The following is a 21,969-nucleotide window of genomic DNA, read 5'->3' as shown; positions in this document are numbered from 1 at the left end:
TGATTCTTTTAGTTGCTATTGTGAATGGAATTTATTTTTGTTACCTCCTTGGATAGCTCATTACGAGTGTGCAGAAACACCACTGATGTTTGCGTGCTGATGTATCCCACCACTTTGCTGAACTCGTGTATTAGCTCAAGTAACTCTGTTGTGGTTTTGTCAGGATTTTCTAAGTATTGAATCATGTTGTGTGTAAACAGTGAGTTTTACTTCTTCCTTTCCAATTTGGAGATCTTTTATTTCTTCTTCTTGCCTAAGTGCTCTAGCTAGAACTTCTAGAACAATGCTGAATAACAGTGGCAGCAGTGAGCATTCTTGACTCGTTTCCAATCTTAGAGGAATGCTTTCAGTCTCTCAATCTTGACTGTGATAAAGCTGTGGGTTTTTCATATACGCCCTTGATCATCTAGAGGAAGTTTCCTTCCATTCTCACCTTTTGAAGTGTCATCAAGAAATGATGCTCAATTTTGTTGATTGCCTTTTCTGCATCAAACAAGATGATCATGTGATTTTCATGACTTGATTTTCAATTTATTAATGTGGTGTATTATGTTAACTGATTTTCTTGTATTAAACCAATTTTGCCTAACTGCAATAAAACCTACTCGATCATAGTATATATAATTCTTTTGATGTGCTACTGGATTAGATTTGCAAGCATTTTATTGATGATGTTTGCATCTATTCTTATTAAAGTAAATGGTCTGTAATTTTCTTTTCTTGTAATATCATTGTCCAACTTTGGTTTTAAGGTGATGTTGCCTTCACAGAATGAGTTAGGTATTATTCTCTCCTATTCAATTTTTTGGAAGAGTTTGAGCAGGAATGATATTAATTCCTTTGGAATGCTTGGTAAAATTTGCCTGTGATGCCAACTTGTCCTGGGCTTTTCTTTATTGGGAGGTTTTTGGTGACTCACTGAATCTCTTTACTTGTGATTGGTTTGTTGAGATCTTTGACTTCTTCCTGAGTGAGTGTTGGCTGTTTGTGTGTTTCTAGGATGCTGTTCTTTCCGCCTAAGTTGTGTAGTCTGTTCATAAATAGTGTTCACAGTATCCTCTTATGATGGTTTTATTTCTTTGTATCTTGTATCAGATTTTATTTATTGGTAGCTTCTTTCCCTTTTGTCATTGTCAGACTAGCTATGAGTGTGTCAATTTTATCAATCTTCTCAAAGAACCAACCTTTAGTTTTATTGATTATCTCTATTGTTTTATTTGTTCTCCATTTCATTTATTTCCACTATAATCTTTATTTATTTCCTTCTGCTTGCTTTGGGATTAGTTTGTGCTTTTCTCTAGTTTTTCCAGGTATTCAGTTAGGTCTTTGGTCTTAACTCCTTCTTCCTTTTTAATGTAGGCATTTCCCTCTCAGCACTGCCTTCATTTCATCCAGTAAATTCTGATATGTTGTGTTCTCATTTTCATTCATCTTGAGATATTTACTGATTTCTCTTGCAATTTTTCTTTGACCCACCTTCTTCTTTGACACACCGTTTAACAGTGTTGTTTAACCTCCATATATTTATGAGTTTCTGGTTCTCTGGTTGTTACTGATTTCCAGCTTTATTCCACTACAATCAGAGAAAGATGTCTGTGTAATTTGAACTTTTTATAATTTATTAGGACCTGTCTGTGCCCCAGTATATGGTCTATATGGGAGAATGTTCCATGAGCACTTGAGAGGAATGTACATCCTGCTGTTTGGGGGTGAAATATTCTATATCTGTTAGGTCTAATTCATTTATCATATTATTTAGGTTTTCTGTTTCCTTATTGAACCTCTGTTTAGACGTTCTAGTTACTGAAGAGAGTGGTGTGTTGAATCTCCATTGTTGTAGAGATGTCTATTACTCCCTTCAGTTCTGCCATGCACTTTGGGGCACCTTGATTATGTGCATAATCATTGATGATCTTCTTGGTGAATGGCCTTTTTATTGATATATAGTATCCTTTCTTAGCTCTTACAACATTTTGTCTGATAATAGTAAAGCTATCCCAGGTTTTATTTTGGTTATGCTTGCATGGAATATCTTTTCCATTCTTTCACTTTCAATCTGTTTGTACCTTTGGATCTAAAATTAGTCTCTTATAAACAGCATATAGATGGATCATATTTTTTTAACCATTCTGCTAATTTGCATCTTTTAACTGGGGAGTTTAATCCATTAACATTCAAAGTTATTACTGTAGAGGCACTACTTACTTCAAGCATTTTTTAAAAAATATTTAGTGATTTTACTCAAATGCAGGAAGCTTAAATGACACAGACCTGAAAATACTAGCAATCTATATACTATTAAAAAATGAACATAAATTAGCCAACTTCATGGATATTTCCAGTTAAGCATTCATACAAATATGTATTCACCTTTTAAATTTTTATATAGGCATAACACATACATACATGCTATGATGATTCCGACAAAAAAAAATCAGATGTACAAAAATATTCTTAAGTTTTAAAAATGGTGTGGAGTTGGTTTCAAACATCAACATTCTACATGAATGTAAGCCCCTGATTTAATTCCATGATTTTATCATGCCAGAAACATGGTTGGTTTTTAAATTTTTTAACAGATATTGGTATCACAACACACTGGCTTATTAATAATTAAGGCATTTTGCAAACAATATATCTCAGTAAGGACAAAAAATGTTTAACACTGATTATCTGCTGTTTTAATCTTTCAGTTTTTTTCAACATAAGAAAACAGCTGAACACATTAAGTGTCTTCTTATAAAATACAATCTTACAAAATTAATGATGGTTGGTCTTTGTGGTTCCTAGCGATAAGTCCTGCCTTATTTTTTTCACATAGTATACATTATATTCTTATACAATATGCAGGATTGCATTAAAACCCAGTAGTTCTTAAACAATGTCACTGAATAACCATATGAGTCCCAAAGGCAGCAAAGGTGAGCAGTCATCTTACTGCATTTCCCCCTCATTGAAGGTGAAGCTGCTCCTTTTGGGTATTTTCCACTTCAATGGGAAGTAGGTTAAGAGTTTCATTAGGGGTTTCATTATGTGGCTTTTTAAGAGAAAAAAAAAACGTTTGATTTCTTTACAGTTCACAGTTCTCAGACATTTTTTGGTAATCAGATAGTCCAGGGATATCTTGACTAACCAATAAGCATCTACATCCTTAGCGGTACCACCAGTATGTTCTGAAACCAAAGTCAGGTGGCGTTCCTGTTTCCACAATCCACTTAACTGTTTCACAATCTGAGTATTTCCATCGTTTATAATCTCTGTTTTGGATGCTAGTTCTGACCACCACCTTTTATGACTGCTTGAAGCCAGTTTAAACCAACTATTACATAGTCTTCAAATGTGCTTTTGAGTAGTGACTCTACTAGAGGCACAGGTCTCATGTATTGTTTCTCTCCCTGTAAACGACTGGTGAGCACAAGGCAATTCACCACAACTCCAAGGCCCCCTATCCTCACCAAACAGGCCGCATGCTCACACTTCTCTCCCCCCAGAAAGTTACAGCTACTTTCAATCTCAAATTCCGGCTGAACAAAACTTATGCCATTGTGTCACGGTCCTGAGAAACCGCAGTGAAAAACCCACTATATTTGGATGACGGGTTTTCTGTCTGTGAAGAACCAGAACCACTGGAGTTGCCCAGATGTGTCTATCAAGGTGTAATTTTTCAGGCATGTGGCCAGTACAAGCCACTTCATTTTTTTTATTTGCCATGTCACAGCCTGTTTCGAGGGGACTGTTTTTATCCGTTACAAGGACTTAGAAAAGGACGATGAACTTTCTTTCTGCGATAGATGACCTTACGTAGTTTATCTGGGCTTGTCACAGCTTGTCCAACTATTTATGTAAGCAGCCAACTGTTTTGGAGATTTCTTAACCTTCTTCATGTTCTTATTAGTGAAATTAGAGATCCTTTTTCTAGGAAGATCAATGGAATGATCCTCAATATTATTATGAAAGTTCTGTTTTTTAACACTGTGGGTCTTAGATGCCGCAATCTCAGAAATACGGGCGCCTCATGGTACCGTGTGTGGCGCCTCAGTTCAGCTGATGGTGAACCGCGCCCGGCAGCATAAAGGGTCCCTCAGAACCCAGGTTGGGCCCCACTCTCGGCCATTCAAACGCTTCAACCATTTTTATCCTTCAGCTTTTATTTGCCAGATCTATTTTTTTCTTTTTATCCTTTTACTTATCCTTATTAAACTTCATTTATGTACTCTTCTCCACTCCTCTCTCTCCCGTCTTTTCTCTTCAGCCAGCAGCACTCCCTTTAGTTCTTGCAGGGCTGGTCTTTTGTTAACAAACTCTCAGTTTCTGTTTATCTGTGAACATTGTAAACTCTAATTTTTGAAGGTCAGCATTGCTTGACAGCAAATTCTTGGCTGGCGATATTTCTCTTTCAGTATCTTAAAAATATCATACCACTGCCTTCTTACCTACATTGTGTCTGATGAAATCCCTGCACTTAGTCTTATTTGGCTTTTCTTGTTTGTGGGGAATCACTTTTCTCTTCCTGCTTTCAGAATTTTTTCCTTCTCTTTGGCATCTGTCAGTCTGATTAGTACGTGTCTTGGAGGCAGTCTATTTGGATTTATTCTATTTGGAATACACTGGCTTCTTGGTTTTGCATATTTCTATCTTTTATAAGGGTTGGGACATTTGCTCCCATAATTTCCTTAAACAGTCTTCCTGGCCCTTCTGCCTTCTCTTCTCCTTCCAGGACATCTACAACATGCATGCTCGTGTGCTTTCTGTTGGTGTGATTCCCTGAAATCTTGCTCAAATGCTTCCATTTTTTCTCTAATTTGTTCAAATTTGGTTGCTGATCTTTTCTCCCTCTTCAAATCCGTTGTTGTGTGTATATAGTATATTTTTTAATTTCATCTACGGTGTCTTTTATTCCCATGGTCTGTTACTTTCTATGTATTCTTCCTTTCAAATTCTTTTTCATTCTCCTCTAGTGTTTTCTTACTATCTTTTATCTCTTTACACATATCTTCCTTCATGTCTTTGAACTGATTCGGAGATTTTCCTGCACATCTTTGATTTGTTGTTCTAGATTCTGTCTTCTCCAACTTTTTGATGTTTTTTGACTGGGTCATTTCTTCTTGAGTTTCAGTATGCCTTATGATTTTTTGCTGATATCTGGTCATTTAATTATCATGATGGGTCTATTCTAAAGGTCAATTTCTCTCTCTTGTCGAGGATTTAGTGTTGCCTGGGTTTCCAAATCTCACAATTGGGTCATCTGTTTCTCAGCAACAACAGGGCTGGGTTCCTGTACAGGGGGTGTAGACCAGCCCCAGTGGGCCCAGGACAGGGTCTGGGGAGGCTCTGAAAATTCCTGCAGTTCCCTTAACAGGGCTGGTTCCCGTGCAGGGCTGTAGACCAGCTCCAGTGGGCCTGGGACAGGGTCTAGGAAGCTCTGAAAAGCCCTGCAGCTCCCTTACAGGGCCGAATTCCTGTGCAGGGGTGCAGACCAGCTCCAGTGGGAATGGGACAGGGTCTGGGGGTTCTGAAAAGCCCTGCAGCTCCCTGCACTCTCTGCCTGCCCCGCAGATGGCACTGGCCAGTGACTTAGGGCCCTCAGAAGCTGTCTGCCTCCCGGGGCCCAGGCTGCGTGTGTCCAGGTGGGGCTGAAACTGGGGGTTCCTGTGCCCTCACTTTGCTTAGTGTGGGACTGTCCCCCACTTTTCTTCAGCAGAGGACTCCCCCAGCTGCCCTAGTCTGCAGTTGTCCCCCAGGCAAGGACTGGGCCTCCTGCTGCTGTTTCCCTCAAGGGTGGGAAACAGGCGGGCACCCGGACCCAGGGCTGGAAACAGTCTCTGCCCACCTTTTCTCAGATTCTTTGCCCCTCACTGGCCTGGGCCTTGAGCTGGCCGCCCTGTCTCCCAGGCCCCAAACAGTGGATGTGGGCAGTCTCTGCCTGGCTGCTTGCTGACCTTGGGAAAGAAGTGGATTCTCTTGTGTGTATCTTTGTCAAGTCTTCCATGTCTTCTCCCAACATACTCATCCTTTTTTAGCCTATGGAATCCATTTAATAATACCTGTTTTAATATCCTTGTCTATTATCATGTGTCATCTCTGAATCTGTTCTGTGCATTGCATCTTCTCCTCAGATGGGTCATATTTTCTGGCTTCTTTGCACGTCATCCATTTTTTTTATCTGGATGACAGACACAGTAGCTTCATTACTTATTAATATCTCTTTAGCCACATTTCTTTTTTTCCCCCTGAGATGCAGTTGTACTACTTTGAAATAGGTGGTCCTTTCAAAGCTTGCTTTACGCTCTGCCCGACTGGGGAGGGCCAGCCTTCAGTACAGGGCTAATCTGGCACCAGCTCTGAGGCCTGCACATCTGAGTGCCATCCCCAGGCCCTGTGCCGTGCACGGTTCTCCGATTCTGCTGGGAGTGCAGACTAGAATGACTCCCAGTGCAGCAGGAGCTGTGGGGACTATTCCCCCTGCTTCTTCCAATGGTCCTTTTCCAAGCCTCATTCCCACTCACTAATAGACACAACTGAAACCTGGGGGTGAGCAGGGAGTCTTCCACAAACCTCTGTTCCAGATGTCCTGGCTTCCCCAATCCCCTAATTCTGTCTCCTCAACTCAGGGAGACTGCAGGAATACAACTGGGGTGCCCATTTCCTGTGCCAAGACATGGAAAGTCTCTGCAGGCAGTGAGCTCAGGGACACCTGTTCATTTCCTCTTTTGGGAATCTCTACTCTTTGCTACCTGCTGCCCAACTTCTGAAACTTGTTTTTCATATATTTAGTCCAGCTTATTTGTTTAAGGTGAGAGGGTAAGTCTAGTACCTGTGACTCTACATTGGCTGAAACCAAAACCACTACTTAAATTTATAATAAGCAAAACCAAGAGTCAATTTTTAAACTATGCTTTTATTTTAATGTAGAAAATAGATGTATAGGCCAAAATTTCCAGGGAAATAATAGAGACTCCATTCAAATTATTTTTGTTTTTTTTTTAAATCCAAGATCTTGACTAGTGTGCTTGACAATACTTAGTAATTGAAAAGCTTTAAAAACAAAACATATGTGTCTACAAAGACAAGGATGCTCCCTAACAGGCACACTTACAAAGACAAAACACGGATGTTTACAAAGAACTCCTACTGCAGTCTGCTGCTCAGGTAGTGGAAGCGTCAACATGGAGACGTGGTGTAACTTGTCTTGTAAAACCACTCGCACACTTCCTAATTCTAGCTCTAGGTGCTGAACTGGGAACAATTAATACTCCTCGTATACAAATAATAGTTGCCAGATACCATTTCACACTTAAAGAAGCCACGATTCCAAGGAAAACTATCTTATTCCGGTCTTGGACAGAAACAGACAAGATTATTGGATACGCTTGTTACACTGACGAGCAAGGACGCTATGGAGGTTACTGGGGTGGCCATTACCCACAGCCTTGGGTGCCACTGGAGGAGGCTCACTCACCACAGAAAATCAATATGGTTAACAACCTCAGCGGATCAAGGCATGCAGATAGGTTTAAATCACCGAGTTCATAACAAAATTTAAAACAAACTGGCCAATTCCTCCGTGGTAAGCACTGGAGAACAGAGGCAAGGGACCATGCACTGTTCCGTTCTCCATATGAACTGAGGTTTTAGTACAACTGACCCAGTATGGACAAACACGAGATAAAGGGGAGGTCTCTTGGCTGCAGTGTACTAGCTCAGAACCTGATTGCCACTGTCACTGCACTGCTGTGTTAAGCCCCCCACACCACTGCGGCCGTGTCCCCCTGATGGAACAGCAGCAGTACCAACTACAAGTGAAAAGGAACCTGTGTTCGATCAAGCCACAGAAAACTACCCAATCTATGGGACTCTGAGAACAAGAGAAGAGGCTAACCCAAGCAACGATGCCATCTGATAGATCCAACCTTTGGGAGACTCTATCTCCAAGAGATAGCTGGTAAGAAATAAGGAATGAAGTAAGGAAGTAGAGCAGGGAGCAGGGAGAAGTAAAGCACTCATCAATCAATCACAATCCCTATTTGGAACTCAGAGCAAGAAAACAAACTGTAAGTGTTTTTTTTATCATTTGCATAAAAATAAGAAATAGAAAATATTAGTGAATTTGCTTCTGAATGCATAATTTCGGAAGAATACATGAGAAAGTACCAATGTGGGTGCTGGGGTGGCCAGTGACGGGGGTGAGAAGCAACTGCTGTATCCTCTGAGTTGCGTGAATATATTATCTATTATTTAAAAAGTATTTGAGTTATCACAATTACAAAAACTGCCTAGACTAAAATCACCAGTCAAGTTCTTAGAGAAGCTGCTCTAAACCAGAGAAAGTGACAACCTTTGAGAGCAAATGTGTTACCGTTACCTCATCATACGTGTATCTGTAGTCAGCCTTCTTAGACCTGAGATCCCATAAGACGACTATCCCAGATTCGAAGCCAATCAAAAGCTGTAAGAGAAGAAAGGGCCACGTTACCTTGGCACGACATCAATTACATGATGTTCCTGTGCTGACAATAAAGATAAATGTTATTCATATGCTTCCAGTATACATTTATAACATATTAACAATTTTCACTGTTTCTTAAGAATCACAGAGATGACAACTGAGAATGCTGCACTGCCTATTTACATGTCCTTGACAGTTAGGGGCTCAATGCAAATCATAGAACTGAAAGAAATCAGCACTATACAATAACTGTACATCTTCATTAATCAATGTATGATAACAAAATACTGATTAAAACTAATTATGGGGGTCAAGGGTAGTTCAGTGGTAGAATTCTCACCTGTCATGAGGGAGACCTGGGTTCAATTCCAGGCCAATGTGCTTTCCCTCCTCCCCACGCCCCCTAGTAAAACAATAAAAGGAGCTGCAATAATGGGATAGTTACATGGAAAAAGAATGAAATGTGATCGCCACCATACAGCATACAAAAAATAGTAGTTATTATTATGTCCTTTAGAATTTACAAGCTTTCCTAATTCAACACACTATCAGACGATCTCATCGACTTCACCCAATACCCATTAGTTGCCAACTGTTAATTCAGAACATGCTAGGAGGGGTCTGTATCTCAGGATCCCCTCTGCTTGAAATGTGCTCCCCTTTTATTCACAACTCTTCTGGACAGACAAGATGCTTCATCTCCCATGCAACAGGCTTGCTCGCCTGTGATCTGTGATACTAAACACACATCTGTATACAGGAGACACTCAATACATTCTTCTTATTTAATGAGGAAATAAATGATTAGTAGATGATCATATAATTTGGGAATAAGAATAAAGTTTGGGGCAGACCTAGTCATTTTAGTAAAATAATATTTTAGGGGATGAGACTAGAGGGGCACTTAGAGAAGGCAGTTATTGAAGCTGACAAAATCGGTTTCCCACCTTGGAAGGGAACAGGGTCAGTTCTCCAACCCACACTCTTCTTTCCTAGGCAGTCTACAGCTACAAAGGCATCCAGGAAAGCCTGGCATTCATTCCCTTTCCTTTTTCATAGTCCTTCTAAATATCTCTGATATCTGGTCTTTAGGAATAAGGACAAGTCTGGTGTAGTAAAAATGTATTTTTCTACTAAAAATCAAAGGCTAAATAACATAATCCATTCCAGCAAGCTTATATTTCAAAAATGTGTGAGAAGAAAACTGGGAACCAAGGAGAAAAACACGTCAGATTAAAAAAAATTAATGAGGATGATATAAACAGTTATAATTACATAACTCAATAGACTAAGCATAGCAGTTACTATTTTTAAAGTATTATGATGGGTGCTATGGAAAATACAAACCTATATGTGCGTGTGTATGTGTATGGGTGTGTGGAGCTGTAGATGCAGATGCACATGTAGATGAAGATGCACTTGTAGATGGAGATGCACATGTAGATGCAGATACATGTAGATGCAGATGCACACGTAGATGCAGATGCACACGTAGATGCAGATACATGTAGATGCAGATGTACGTGTAGATGCAGATGTACGTGTAGATGCAGATGCACATGTAGATGCAGATGCATATGTAGATGCAGGTGCACATGTAGATGCAGATACATGTAGATGCAGATGTACATGTAGATGTAGATGCACATGTAAATGCAGATGCACACGTAAATGCAGATGCACTTGTAGATGCAGATGCACATGTAGATGCAGATGCAACTTGCAGATCTATAACCTCCGTGCTGAGGGAGTCTTTCAAGTTCAAGAAGTCAAGATAAACACACATTTCTAATCTGAGGTAATATATGTGACTCATACTGTAAAAATTATATAACTACATCGTTAAGAATTTGTAAGTAAGAGAAAACATTTCTCTCAGGACCATCAAGGCAGACACCCCAAGAGAGAGAGACCTATGACCCGGGCCATGGGATGGGGGGAGGCAGAGGCAGAGGGTGGTGGCTGAGTACAAGCAGAGGGGCTTATGGGCAGGGCAGGCAGCAGCCCAGGGCCCCTTCTCCCAGGGGAGTGTGCCACCTGCTCCACAGCGCATTCAGGAAGAGACGCTCTAAGAGGGGTGAAGAGCTATGGCCACCTTAAATACACAGCCATGGAGAGCTTCTCAAGAGGATGGCAATGAGAGTGAAATGGCCCTCCAGGGAGCCGGATCCAGAAATTATCCCAGGATAGGCTGGAATGCCATGGTCATTAGGAGACCAGGTGGACAAGAGGCACCGCAAAGGCAGGTGGACCTGACCAATTCCGGCAGTGGCCAGCTAAAGGCAGAGGGAAGACTTTAGTCCTCCACACACACTCATCCGTCAAGTCCGGCCGTGTCCAGCGTCGTGGCGCACACCAAGAAGGCAGTGTGACAGACACTGTGGGCCTCCACAGACAGAGGGAGGGAAGACCTGGGCAAACCCCAACCCCAAGCCCAAATGTCCAGGTGGCTGGGCCCTGGGAGTGCAGACACTGCCCAGCATTCACTGAAGTTATCACAGAAAACTCTACGGCAGAAGGAAGGCGACTGTTACACGGAACTACCTCACAGGATGGCTTCGATTAGCAAACAGATGTATGGGAAAGGATAAGTTTATTGAGGTGCCGACTGTGTGAAACTAGTTTCAGAATTTAAAAGTTATACATAATTAACATAAGATGGTTCAAAATGCTACATTAAACAATGTACTTTAATACCTACATTGTTCATTTATGAAGAAACACGTAGAGGAGATGAGATCTAGACATGATGCTGACACAAGGCAACATGTGATAAGCAACATAAAAATGGATCAAGTGTGTTGAAAATAATTCCAAACCATCAAAGAATACTTTTAGTCAGGATTATCAGAAAAATCAGGTAAACTACTCAGAATAAGCCAATTATAAACTAAAAACTTTCAAGTGTATTTAACTTTACTGATATTTTAGGGTACTTTTGGTTCTTTAAAATTTTAAATGATTCTACTTTTTTCACTTGTTCTTCATAACGTATAAATAAGCCATTGGTATATGAGATATACAACCTTTGTAAGCAGTCTCAGGTTTGGTGAGTACAGTCCTAGAAGAGTTTACATACTTAAGGATACCAAGATTCATTCTTTTATATCATAAATATAACTTTCAGAAAAAATTCTACCTTTCCCTCATCCATTGGATTGTCACTTATATGGACCACAGGTCCTGGGTGAGATTTAGATGACCTAAAAGGAAAAAAAATTAGTTAGACTTTTTTTCTCAAAAATTTCAAATACAACTAAATAAGAATAAGCGGATGGGAAAGAAAGACGTCTGAATAAAGGATACAAACATTTCAGTAAGTAATATCTTGATATGGATCACAGCAGGAAGAGTAAAAAAAAAAAAAAGGAAATAACTTCCATGTTGATACAAGCCAGCAAAATTTGCAATTAAAGACCTCCTGTGTAAGAAAGACTCTTGGATTCAGTCAAAGCATTCCACACCCCAGAAACGGGTACCCGGAAGAGTTCTCCAAGCTGAGGTTGCTACACGACCGTCAGTGTTGGCCTCATGCCGCCCGAGCCCCCACTGGGGCAGCTGAGAGGCGGCGACGCGGCCGTGCTCAAAGCGGCTCTGGCAGAGGGAGGCAGCCCTGTGCTAGAGAACAAGCAGTCTCGGCGAGGAGGCCAGCGCCCATGCGACCAGGGCACCCAGCCGGGGGGGCGCAGGCTCCACCACCCCTGCGCAGCACCAACAGCTGCTGGGGTCAGTCAACGCTGCTCTTGGGTCAGAAATGCGTGAATGTCATGAGGACAATCTACAAACTGTCGGTTCACCAATAAAAGAGAAAAGGGCAGAACAAAAAGCAGCACTGAAAAAGCACCCTGCCAAGGTAGTATCCTTAGGGTCCCATGGTTTTTGTTGTTAAAATTAGTTGAAAACAATCACTGCATACCTAAACTAAGGAAAACCAGCCTTTGGTTAGTGTGGCAGTCTGCAGACCTCCTCCAGCACTTAGGTCACAGGCATTAATTACTATGCCTAAAATAAGTGGGGGTTGAGGAAATGTTTTCAAACACCCATTGGTCATGACGAGCACCAGAAGAGAAGGAGAAGGACGGGGCTTTCCACCCAGCAAGAGCAAGGACTGCTCCATATACCACATTCTGGTTCACGCCCATGTGAAAACACGCACTGCGGTGTGCACAGGGTTCCTGCAGGTGTATGCACAAAGCACTCAAATCTGCAAACTGCCAACAGGGTGTGCACAGGGGAGCAAGAGGCCGAGGGGACCCAGGCACTCTTGGGCAGGTGGGGGACTCACAGCTCGATGGCTTTGTTCCACATGATGACGTAGCCGGACAGCGAGAAGGCCTCCACGTTCACGATGTGGATGTTGCCTCGTTCAGTGCCCACATACAGCCACTTACTCTGGAAAGGCAGATGGCAAAACGTCACCCTGCCGGAGGAAAAACCCAAAAAGGCAATGAGAGAAAAGGCACACAGGTTTCAGGAGGTGTGTGAGAGGGTCCCTCACACATGCACTTTCAGAAAAGCGAGGAGGGTGGACTGCCACCCGCCACGCCCCTCCCCACAGGGGCGAGAATGCACGAACATGTGGGCTGGGGCAGGAGGAGGCAAGGGTCAGGAATCGGGGGCAGCCTTGGGGTGCCTAGCATATCCTTGGTGGTCCAACCACACGCCCTTCCAAGCCACCATGAGTGTCACTGGCCCCGTCGCCATCCCCACCTGGGCTCAGGCTGCTTCCCAGCAGGACGCTCCTGCCCCTGGCTTTCACCTGGCTTTCAGTCCACAGGCCAACTCTCATGGGCCTGGAGGAGTGGCCGGGTCTACTTCCTGGCCTGTAGGCACAGGCTCTCTGCTCCAGCCCTCTAGAATGTTCCCCTGGGGGTCAACTAGGGGAGAGCACAGCACTCTACAGTGTTCACCTGGGAGTCAACTATGGGTTAGCAGAGCCCTCTACAGTGTCCACCAGGGAGTCACCATGTGTTAGCAGAGCCCTCTACAGTGTCCACCAGGGAGTCACCATGTGTTAGCAGAGCCCTCTACAGTGTCCACTGGGGAGTCGACCATGGGTTAGCACAGCTCTCTACAGTGTGCACCTGGGAGTCAACTACAGGTGAGCGGACACCACGACCTCAAGCACTTAGTGAGAAGACATCAACACCCCTGAACATACAGGAAGAATACGAAAACTAAAATTCAGGCTGTGGCCAAATAAAAGAATTCCATGCTGGTGACACTACTGAAAGGGTAGCAGGGAACCAATGCCCGCCGAGACTGACCAGAACGGCATCTCGGTGATCACGCCCTCCCGAGAACTGCAAGATTTCAAGTCACGGGCAAGTGAACCTGCAGTTACCAAAAGGCAGCACTGGAGGCTGAGACACGCTGGTTTGTCTTCCTCTTCCTCAGAGCAGGCCTTCAATCGGCTGCACTCACGTGACAGTATTTCCTGACATACAAATAAGAATCTTGGCCTCCTTTACTGAGGGCTTAAAGGATAAAGTAATTAAAGAATAACTGAGAAGGCTTCCACATAAAAGTTAAAACTAAGAAGACAACTGCACTGAATATTTAAAGGGACAGCATATTAGAACACTTAAGACCATCTATGTATGTGTCTGCATTTATATCTCCGTAGTGACAGAAAACATAGATTTATGGGTTATGTAATGACTCTAAAAATGTGACCCACGATGAAATCTAGCAATTTTCAGGAAGAAGCCATGAAACAAATGGCACTGGACATTTAGCCATACGGTAGCTTGGAGCTCTGTATACCAGAAAACACGCTCTTAAATTTCATCCACTCCTGCGGGTGTGAATTATCATAGATACAACCTTTTGATGAGCTTACTTCAGCTAAGGTACGGCCCAGTTCAATCGGGATGGATCTTAATCTTACTACGGAAGGCCTTACAGGGAAGGTCAGAGAGAGAAAAAGATACAGGAACAGCCAGAAGGAAGTATGGGAATCCAGAAGAGAAGTCAGAGGCCAGAGAAAGCTGCATGTACACTGTCACATGACAGAGGCGACAAGGACCAATCATGCTGGCAGCCAGACCCCAATCACCACTGTCTTTGGGATGGAAGCATCACCTTGATGACACCTTGATTTGGAACTCCCCCAGTGCCCTGGACACATGTGGGAGAGACAACGATGGAGAGGGATATCGGCACATATAGGAGAGACTCAAAGGGAGAAGAGAGCCCTCAGCACGTGGACAAGAAACTCGAGGATGAAGAAGGACCATTTCACATATAGGAGACATACGAGGATGGAGACGGACCAGGGCACATGTAGGAGACACATGAGGATGGAGAGGGACCTCAGTACATGGAGGAGACACACGAGGATGGAGAGGGACCTCGGTACATGGAGGAGACACACGAGGATGGAGAGGGACCTCGGTACATAGAGGAGACACACGAGGATGGAAGGGGACCTCAGTACGTGTAGGAGACACTCAAGGATGGGGAGGAACCTCGGCAGATGCAGCAGACATATAAGGATGGAGGGGGACCTCGGCAAATGAAGGAGACACATGAGGATGGAGAAGGACCTCGGTACATGGAGGAGACTCACGAGGATGGAGAGGGACCTCGGCACACATAGGGGACACACGAGGATGGATGGGGCCTCGGCACACGTAGGAGACACACGAGGATGGAGAGTAACCTCGGCACACATAGGAGACACACGAGGATGGGTGGGACCTCGGCACACGTAGGAGACACATGAGGAGGGACCTCAGCACATGTAGGAGACACTCGAGGATGGAGAGGGAGCCCCCACAGCTACTTCAGGGGCTGGATCTGCTGCTCTGTGAACAGGGAGGAAAAGCAGGCAGCAGGGGTCTACACGCAGCACCTGGTCTCCGGGGTGCAGCAACATGTCCACTCGCAGGATCCAGCACCTCCCAGACAGCGACGCCCTGCATTACACCTTGCATGCCTGAACCCTCTGAGTGCTTCCCGTTTCTGCACTGAACCCTGACTAACACAGCAAGGAGACACACCAGACCCGAAAGCCTCTGGAGACCAAAAAATGCCCACTGATGATGATCTGAAGCTAGACCAGGTCAACCTGCCCCAGCTGACCGTCCCTGGCCCACACCCAGCGAGGCCCGAGCCGGCAGCCTGCATCCTGACTGCCGCAGAGCCCACTGTAAAGCCCCCTGCCCTGGCAATGCAGCAAATTCCCACTAATACTCCAGCTCTGCTCTTGTGGGTGCCCGTGTTAACGCGTTACATAAGACGCAGCCCTTTTCTGATTAAACTTTAAAACTTCATAGAAAATTTCATTACATTCATATGACAGAATATTTTCCATTGGATTTTAATTTACCAACATGCTGACCTTGCTCAGTTATAACTTCCATATCCCAGAATTTATCACTATTTACAGGGACCAAAAATTTAATCAAAGTTTATAAAATGAATGAATGCTCAAGGAAATAGTAAAAAAGCAGATATTAGTTGGTACATTTATTAAATTAATTATACCTTGTAATAAATGAAAATTTAATGAACATAGACGTGCTAAAAATAACAAGAAAGCACTTTGTAAGACTGTTCTAAGGATGTCCCTTTTATTTATTGTCCCGTTTATCTTTTCTGATAAACTATTGCAGCTACTTTAGAAAAACCTTCATTGTTATCACTATTTACAGTCAAACAGTACAATATAAATGTTGCACAAAATTAGCTTTAGAGATCTTTGAAAGTTGTTTTACACTACATTAATTTACTATATTCCTTATTTTACATCTTAATTTTTATAAAACATTTAAAAGGTTTTAGAAATAAGTCCAAATAAACCTCAATGGTCACCTTTCTTGTGAAATGACACCTCAATATGCAGCATGGTAACTACGGAGAAACTGTACAGCAGGAAGTGCAAGAGTGACCATCAAATACATCAAATGCAGAAATAATGAGTAGCACATGGAAAAAATCTTGTGTAGAGGATTTCTTACAGTTCTGTATTTAATCGTCTTGCTTTGGGGATGAAGATGTCAGGTGTTTGCTTGTTTTGCATGGGACCCAGGGATCGAACCCAGATCTCCAGCATGGCAGGTCAGAATTCTGCCACCGAGCCACCATCGCACCGCCTGATGTCAGGTGTTTTTAAACAACCGTGCATGATAAAAGTAATCTGGTCCTCATGAGGAACTGTACTCATTTTCTGTAAGACATCTCATTATCTTTCTCCATTTTTACATAAGATTTTTATCTTTTCTTATACTTTATACAATATAAATACTTTCCAGTATATGGCTTATATCATTTTTATTCAAAGTCTTTTGTCTATAAGTACATATACACAAACATGATCCTCCTTATGCACTGATGTAAACTTCTAATTTTAAACTGCTTGATTAGTCTTATTTTTATTCCATGCTTATCTCCCCCTGCCTCAAAATTTGTCCTCTTCACAAGTCATATTAACAACTTAGAACTTATCCTCAACTATTTTTCTTCATTTTCATATAATAAGTAAGGCATGAAGAATATTTGGGGAAGGAGTCCTTGCTTCTTTAAAGGGATAGTATACAGGTCGTTCTCAGCCTTTTATTCTCACCAGCGGTATCTGATGGACGGGGTGTGTCCTTTACCTTCACAGCACTCTTAGTTTTAGGAGCCTCAGCCATTCTCTTACTAGTTCTTTGTGTGTGCTGTTTAAGTCCTCCTGTCCCTTGTCTTACAGAAACCGCCCACATCATATTCTCCCAAGTTGGTCTGTTTTCTGTGGTTGTTTCACATTTAGGTCTTTCACTCCTTTGCAATTTGTTTTCATAACGAGGTAGGGACTGTTTTCCCCATTTAGGTGAGAGTCTTAGTTAGTGTGTGCTTTACTGATTGCAAGGCCACCTCTCTCCTGTATCATGCCAGGCTCTAACTCCCCACATGCATGCTGTTTCTGGACACCCTATACTGTTTTGTAAGTCCATTTTTCTTCTGCTTGTAATTACTAAACCATAATACAGCATTTCTACAGCTTTATAGCTACAGAAATCATTTTATTTTCCTTCTCCAAAATTGTCTTGGACTATTCTGGAACTTTCTTTTTCCATATGAATTTTAGGATCAGCTTATTAAGTCTCATGAACAACTCTGTAACAATTTTCATTAGAATAGCACTGAATTTACACATTAATTTGTGGGAAACTGATAGATCTTAGTACTTTACTATTTCTTCCGATGAAGTTTTCCATTTGTTTAGGTCTTCTTTTATTCCTTAAATAATATTTTAATATTTTATCCATATAAATATTACATTTATTGGCCACTGTTACTTCTAGGGATATTGTAGTTTTTGTTACCATTTGAGTACACTTTTTCTTGACTTTTTCCTGCCATTTCAAACTTAATGTGCCACTATGCTGTATCTCTCAAATAAACTACTTAACAGCTGTACACTGTTGCTTTTAAATCCAGTTTGAGAAATCTTAAAATTTTGGTAGGTGAATTTAATCCATTTACAATTATCTAGATTATGGAGATACTGAACTGATTTCTGCCATCTTGTTGAATCATTCCTTTCCTTCCCATAATTTTGTCTCTTTCCCAACCTCTATAGATTCAATTTCTTCCTTTTTCCTCCTCTAATGGTTCTAATGTTAAAGGCTTTCTACTCTTTTAGTGCTTTCCCTTTCACTCCTAAGATACATACTTGTTAAAACTTTCTAACAAATTATTCACTACTGCTATTTGCAACATTCTTCTAATTATTCTTAAAGAAATGTCCAACCATCTTTTTTTTTTTTTTGCAGGCTCTGGGAATTGAAACTGGGTCTCCAGCATGGCAGGCAACAATTCTACCACTGAGCCTGCGCGCCCCCCTCCCCTCCTTTTTTTAGGTGCATGGTCCAGGAATCAAACCTGGGTATCCTGCATGCAAGGTGAGCGTGCATTCTACCACTGAACTACCCATGTACCCTCCAACCATCTTATCTTTAAATCACAAATATATTGTTTGCCATTTTTTGCAGTCAGCAGTCAACCAGACTGTTGGGCCAACATTGCATGCATTATACCTATCACATCTGAATTCACTTCTCCTCTTGCATGAGCATACCTTTAGCAGTTCTCTGAGCAAGCAACTGTAGACGGTAAATTTGTATTCTTTGTATATCTGAATATGTCCTTTACTATATGCTCAATATTAAATGATAACGAGCTGTAAACAGAATTCTTCGAAACATCATATTGGAGCTCAAGAGTCTTCCAGCATCTACTGTGCTAATGGCAACCTGCTGGCAGATTAATTTGCCCTTAGGTTGTCAAGCCAGGCAAGGGTATGTCCATACAAGGTATGTGCTAATATGTACTTCTAACAACTTCAAATATAATAATTCTTCAATTCTGGCAAATTGTCAGTCACTATTTCTTTAGATACTTTCCCTCAAACACTCCTCAGGTCTCTATTCTTAGAATGTCTATTAACTGTTTTTTGATGTTTTTATTCTTATTCTTTCTGCTGTACTCAGAATGTATCCTCCAAAACTTGCTACTAATTCACCAATTCTCTTGTCAATTCTGTCTGACCTAGTGGTTATCAAATCTATCCAGTTCATCTCAAATGATTACATTATCCATTTCCAGACTTGCTAACTGGTGTTATGCAGTCCCATACTTCAGGAATGCATGCATATGAATATATTTGTTAGTTTTTGTTTTATACTGCCTTGCTACCTAGGAGCACGCAGTTTGCAATAAATAAAATTCAATCTAAGTCGAATGATTATGTTAACATAAATACCAAAAGGATGCCCATAAAAATTGTTATTACTAAAATTTTATCAATGTAGCCAGATAAAGAATCATTATAAGAAAGAACCAACTGTATATTTGCCAGGAATAGTTAGAAAATGAATTCTACAAAGAAACAACTTTTAGGTCTGTCTTTAAAAAAAAAGTACATAGTAATAATTAAAAAAGCCAAAAGAAGAAAAATTTTAAATCTTCTTGAAATATACTAATGAAGCCATAAATAAATGGTGAAGTATATCATGTTCATAAATCAAAAGAAAGCCACAGTGCCGTGAGGACCTAAACTCGGCACCACGCTGATCGAAGTGGACGCATTTCCAATCTGAGTGACGGGTACTATTCTCTCAGTGGAACCAGACTATGCCCTCATCCCATAGGCCCTCAGCAGGCCAAGCCGTGTGCAGGGTTCTGGCTGTCGGTCCAGGGCTGTGACCAAGCAGCCCGCTCAGTCTGTCGGGTGCTCACGGACTTCAACTTCAGATGGAGGAGCACAGGACACAGAGAAAGGAGCATCCTCAAGAATGTTCCAGGGCAATGCCCAGGCCGGGGCCACCAGCTGAGAGAGCGGGGAGACGGGCACGTCCCCGGCAACAGCAGAACACAGTCTTCTCTGCTGTGCAATGGCGCGCTCCAGGAGAGACAACATGGCAAGTCACAAGTCTCAGAAAATTAGAAAATTCAAAAATCACATACAGTTATCTGCTCCAACCACAATGGAATGAAGCTAGAAACCAGTAACAGAGGGAGAAATGGAAAATTCACAAATATGTGGAAATTAAACAACATACTGTTAAACACCAATGGGTCTAAGAAGAAATCACGGAAAAATGAGGAAATATCTGGAGGTAAATGAAAATGAAAATACAGCATACCAAAACTAAGGGACATGGCAAAGGCAGTGCCGAGAGGGCAATTTATAGTTTTACTTACATTTAAAAAAGGAAGAAAAATCCCAAATCAGAGACCTACCTCAAAACTGGATAATCAAGAAAAAAAAATAACTAAACCCAAAGTAAGCAGAAAGAAAGAAAAAAAAGATGAGAGCAGAGATAAAGAAACAGAGAATATAAAAACAGAGAATTAACAAAACCAAACACTGGTTCTTTGAGGAGAGCAATGAAATTGACAAACCTTTAGCTAGAATGACAAAGAAAAAGGCAGAGACAAATTACTGAAATCAGAAATGAAAAGGGGAACAGTACTACCAACCCCACAGAAATAAAAAGGACTACTGTGGACAACTGTTACACCTAGAAATTAGATAACTTAGATGAAGAAGACAAATCTCTAGACACCTACAAACTTCCCTTGCTGACTTGAGGAGAAGCACAAGGTCTCAGCAAATCAGTAACTAGTAGGAAAGCGAGTGTGCCTTTACTTTCTTGGCTGGCCAAGCAAGCACCATGCAGTGGGTTGAGGTCAACAACAGGGATTTATTAATTCTTGGATTTGAGGTTAAAAGAAAGTCCAAATCAAGGGGCATCACAGTGATGCTTTCTTCCCAAAAACTGGTGCTCGGGGCTGCATGTCGGTGGCCCTTGGTCCTGGGCCCTGTGTCACCTGGCAGTGCATGAAGTGGCCTCTCTCTTCTATTCCAGGTTCTGGTGACCTTCAGCTGCTTGCTGCCTCAGGCTTTCTCTTTCTTCGCCTGAATTTCATTCTGCTTATAAAGGACTCCAGTAAGAGAATTAAGACTCATACTGATCAAAGTGGGCCACACTCGAACTGAAATAATCTCATAAAAAGGACCTACTCACAATGAGTTCATAGATTAACAGATTCAAATTTTCAAGAATATGATTTTCTGGGTTAGATACAGCTCCAAGCCACCACAATCAGTAATCAAAAACCTCCCAACAAAGAAACCCAGGACTAGATGGTTTCACAGTTGAATTTAAACAAATATCCAGGAAAAACATCATTAATACTACTCAAATGCTTCCAAAAACACTAAGTCTTTCTATGAGATCAACACCACCCTCACACCAAAGCTAAAGCCTGATAAACGTATCAAAAGAAAAGAAAATTACAATTCCATATCCTTATAAATATATGCAAAAATTCACAACAAATTATTTGCAAATCGAATCCAACAGCACATGAAAAGAATTATACACTGCGATCAGGTGGGTTTTATCCCAGGTATGCATAATAAAATCAATTAACATATATACCACATTAGTAATACAAAGTGGAAAAATCAAATGATCATCTCGAATGACGCAGAAAAAGCATGTGACAAAATACAGCATCCTTTCTTGATAAAAATGCTTAGAAAAATAGGAATAGAAAGAAATGTCCTGAACATGACAAAGGGCATATATGAAAAACCCACAATGAACATCATATTCGTTAGTGAAAACAAAGCTACTAGAACTAAGCAGCAAATTCAGCAAAGTGGCAGGGTATATAGTCAACACCCCAAAGTTAGTAGTTTTTTATATACTTGTAATGAAAACTGGAAGAAAAAGATCTTATTTACAATAGCAACAAAAATAATCAAATATCTAGTAATAAATCTAACCAAGGATGTAAAGGACCTATACACAAAAAACTATAAAACATTGCTAATAGAAATCAATGAAGACCTAAATAAATGGAAGGACATTTCATGTTCACAGTTTGAAAGACTAAATATATTGTTAAGATGTCAATTCTAGGGCCACAGTGGCTCAGCAGGTAAGAGTGCTTCCCTGCCATGCCCGAGGACCCGGGTTCGATTCCCAGTGCCTGCCCAAGTTAAAAAAAAAAAAAAAAAAAAA

General features: G+C 41.5%; 1 protein-coding gene across 3 annotated transcripts in view; it reads right to left on the bottom strand.

Moving 5' to 3' along the window:
• STXBP5 (syntaxin binding protein 5) overlaps positions 1-21,969 on the bottom strand; it is a 192,483-nt gene that overhangs the window by 117,479 nt on the left and 53,035 nt on the right. For all 3 annotated transcript variants that reach the window (XM_077143412.1, XM_077143413.1, XM_077143414.1), the window contains 3 exons: positions 12,732-12,866; positions 11,586-11,649; positions 8,363-8,446 (listed from right to left, as the gene is read on the bottom strand). In XM_077143412.1, coding sequence (XP_076999527.1) covers positions 8,363-8,446; positions 11,586-11,649; positions 12,732-12,866 — 283 coding nt within the window. The remainder of the gene's footprint in view (positions 1-8,362; positions 8,447-11,585; positions 11,650-12,731; positions 12,867-21,969) is intronic.

This window comes from Tamandua tetradactyla, chromosome 25, assembly GCF_023851605.1.
Source record: "Tamandua tetradactyla isolate mTamTet1 chromosome 25, mTamTet1.pri, whole genome shotgun sequence".
Taxonomy (NCBI): Eukaryota; Metazoa; Chordata; class Mammalia; order Pilosa; family Myrmecophagidae; genus Tamandua; species Tamandua tetradactyla.
The sequence above is the reverse complement of the archived record's forward strand: the minus strand, read 5'-3'. Positions and strand labels throughout refer to the sequence as shown.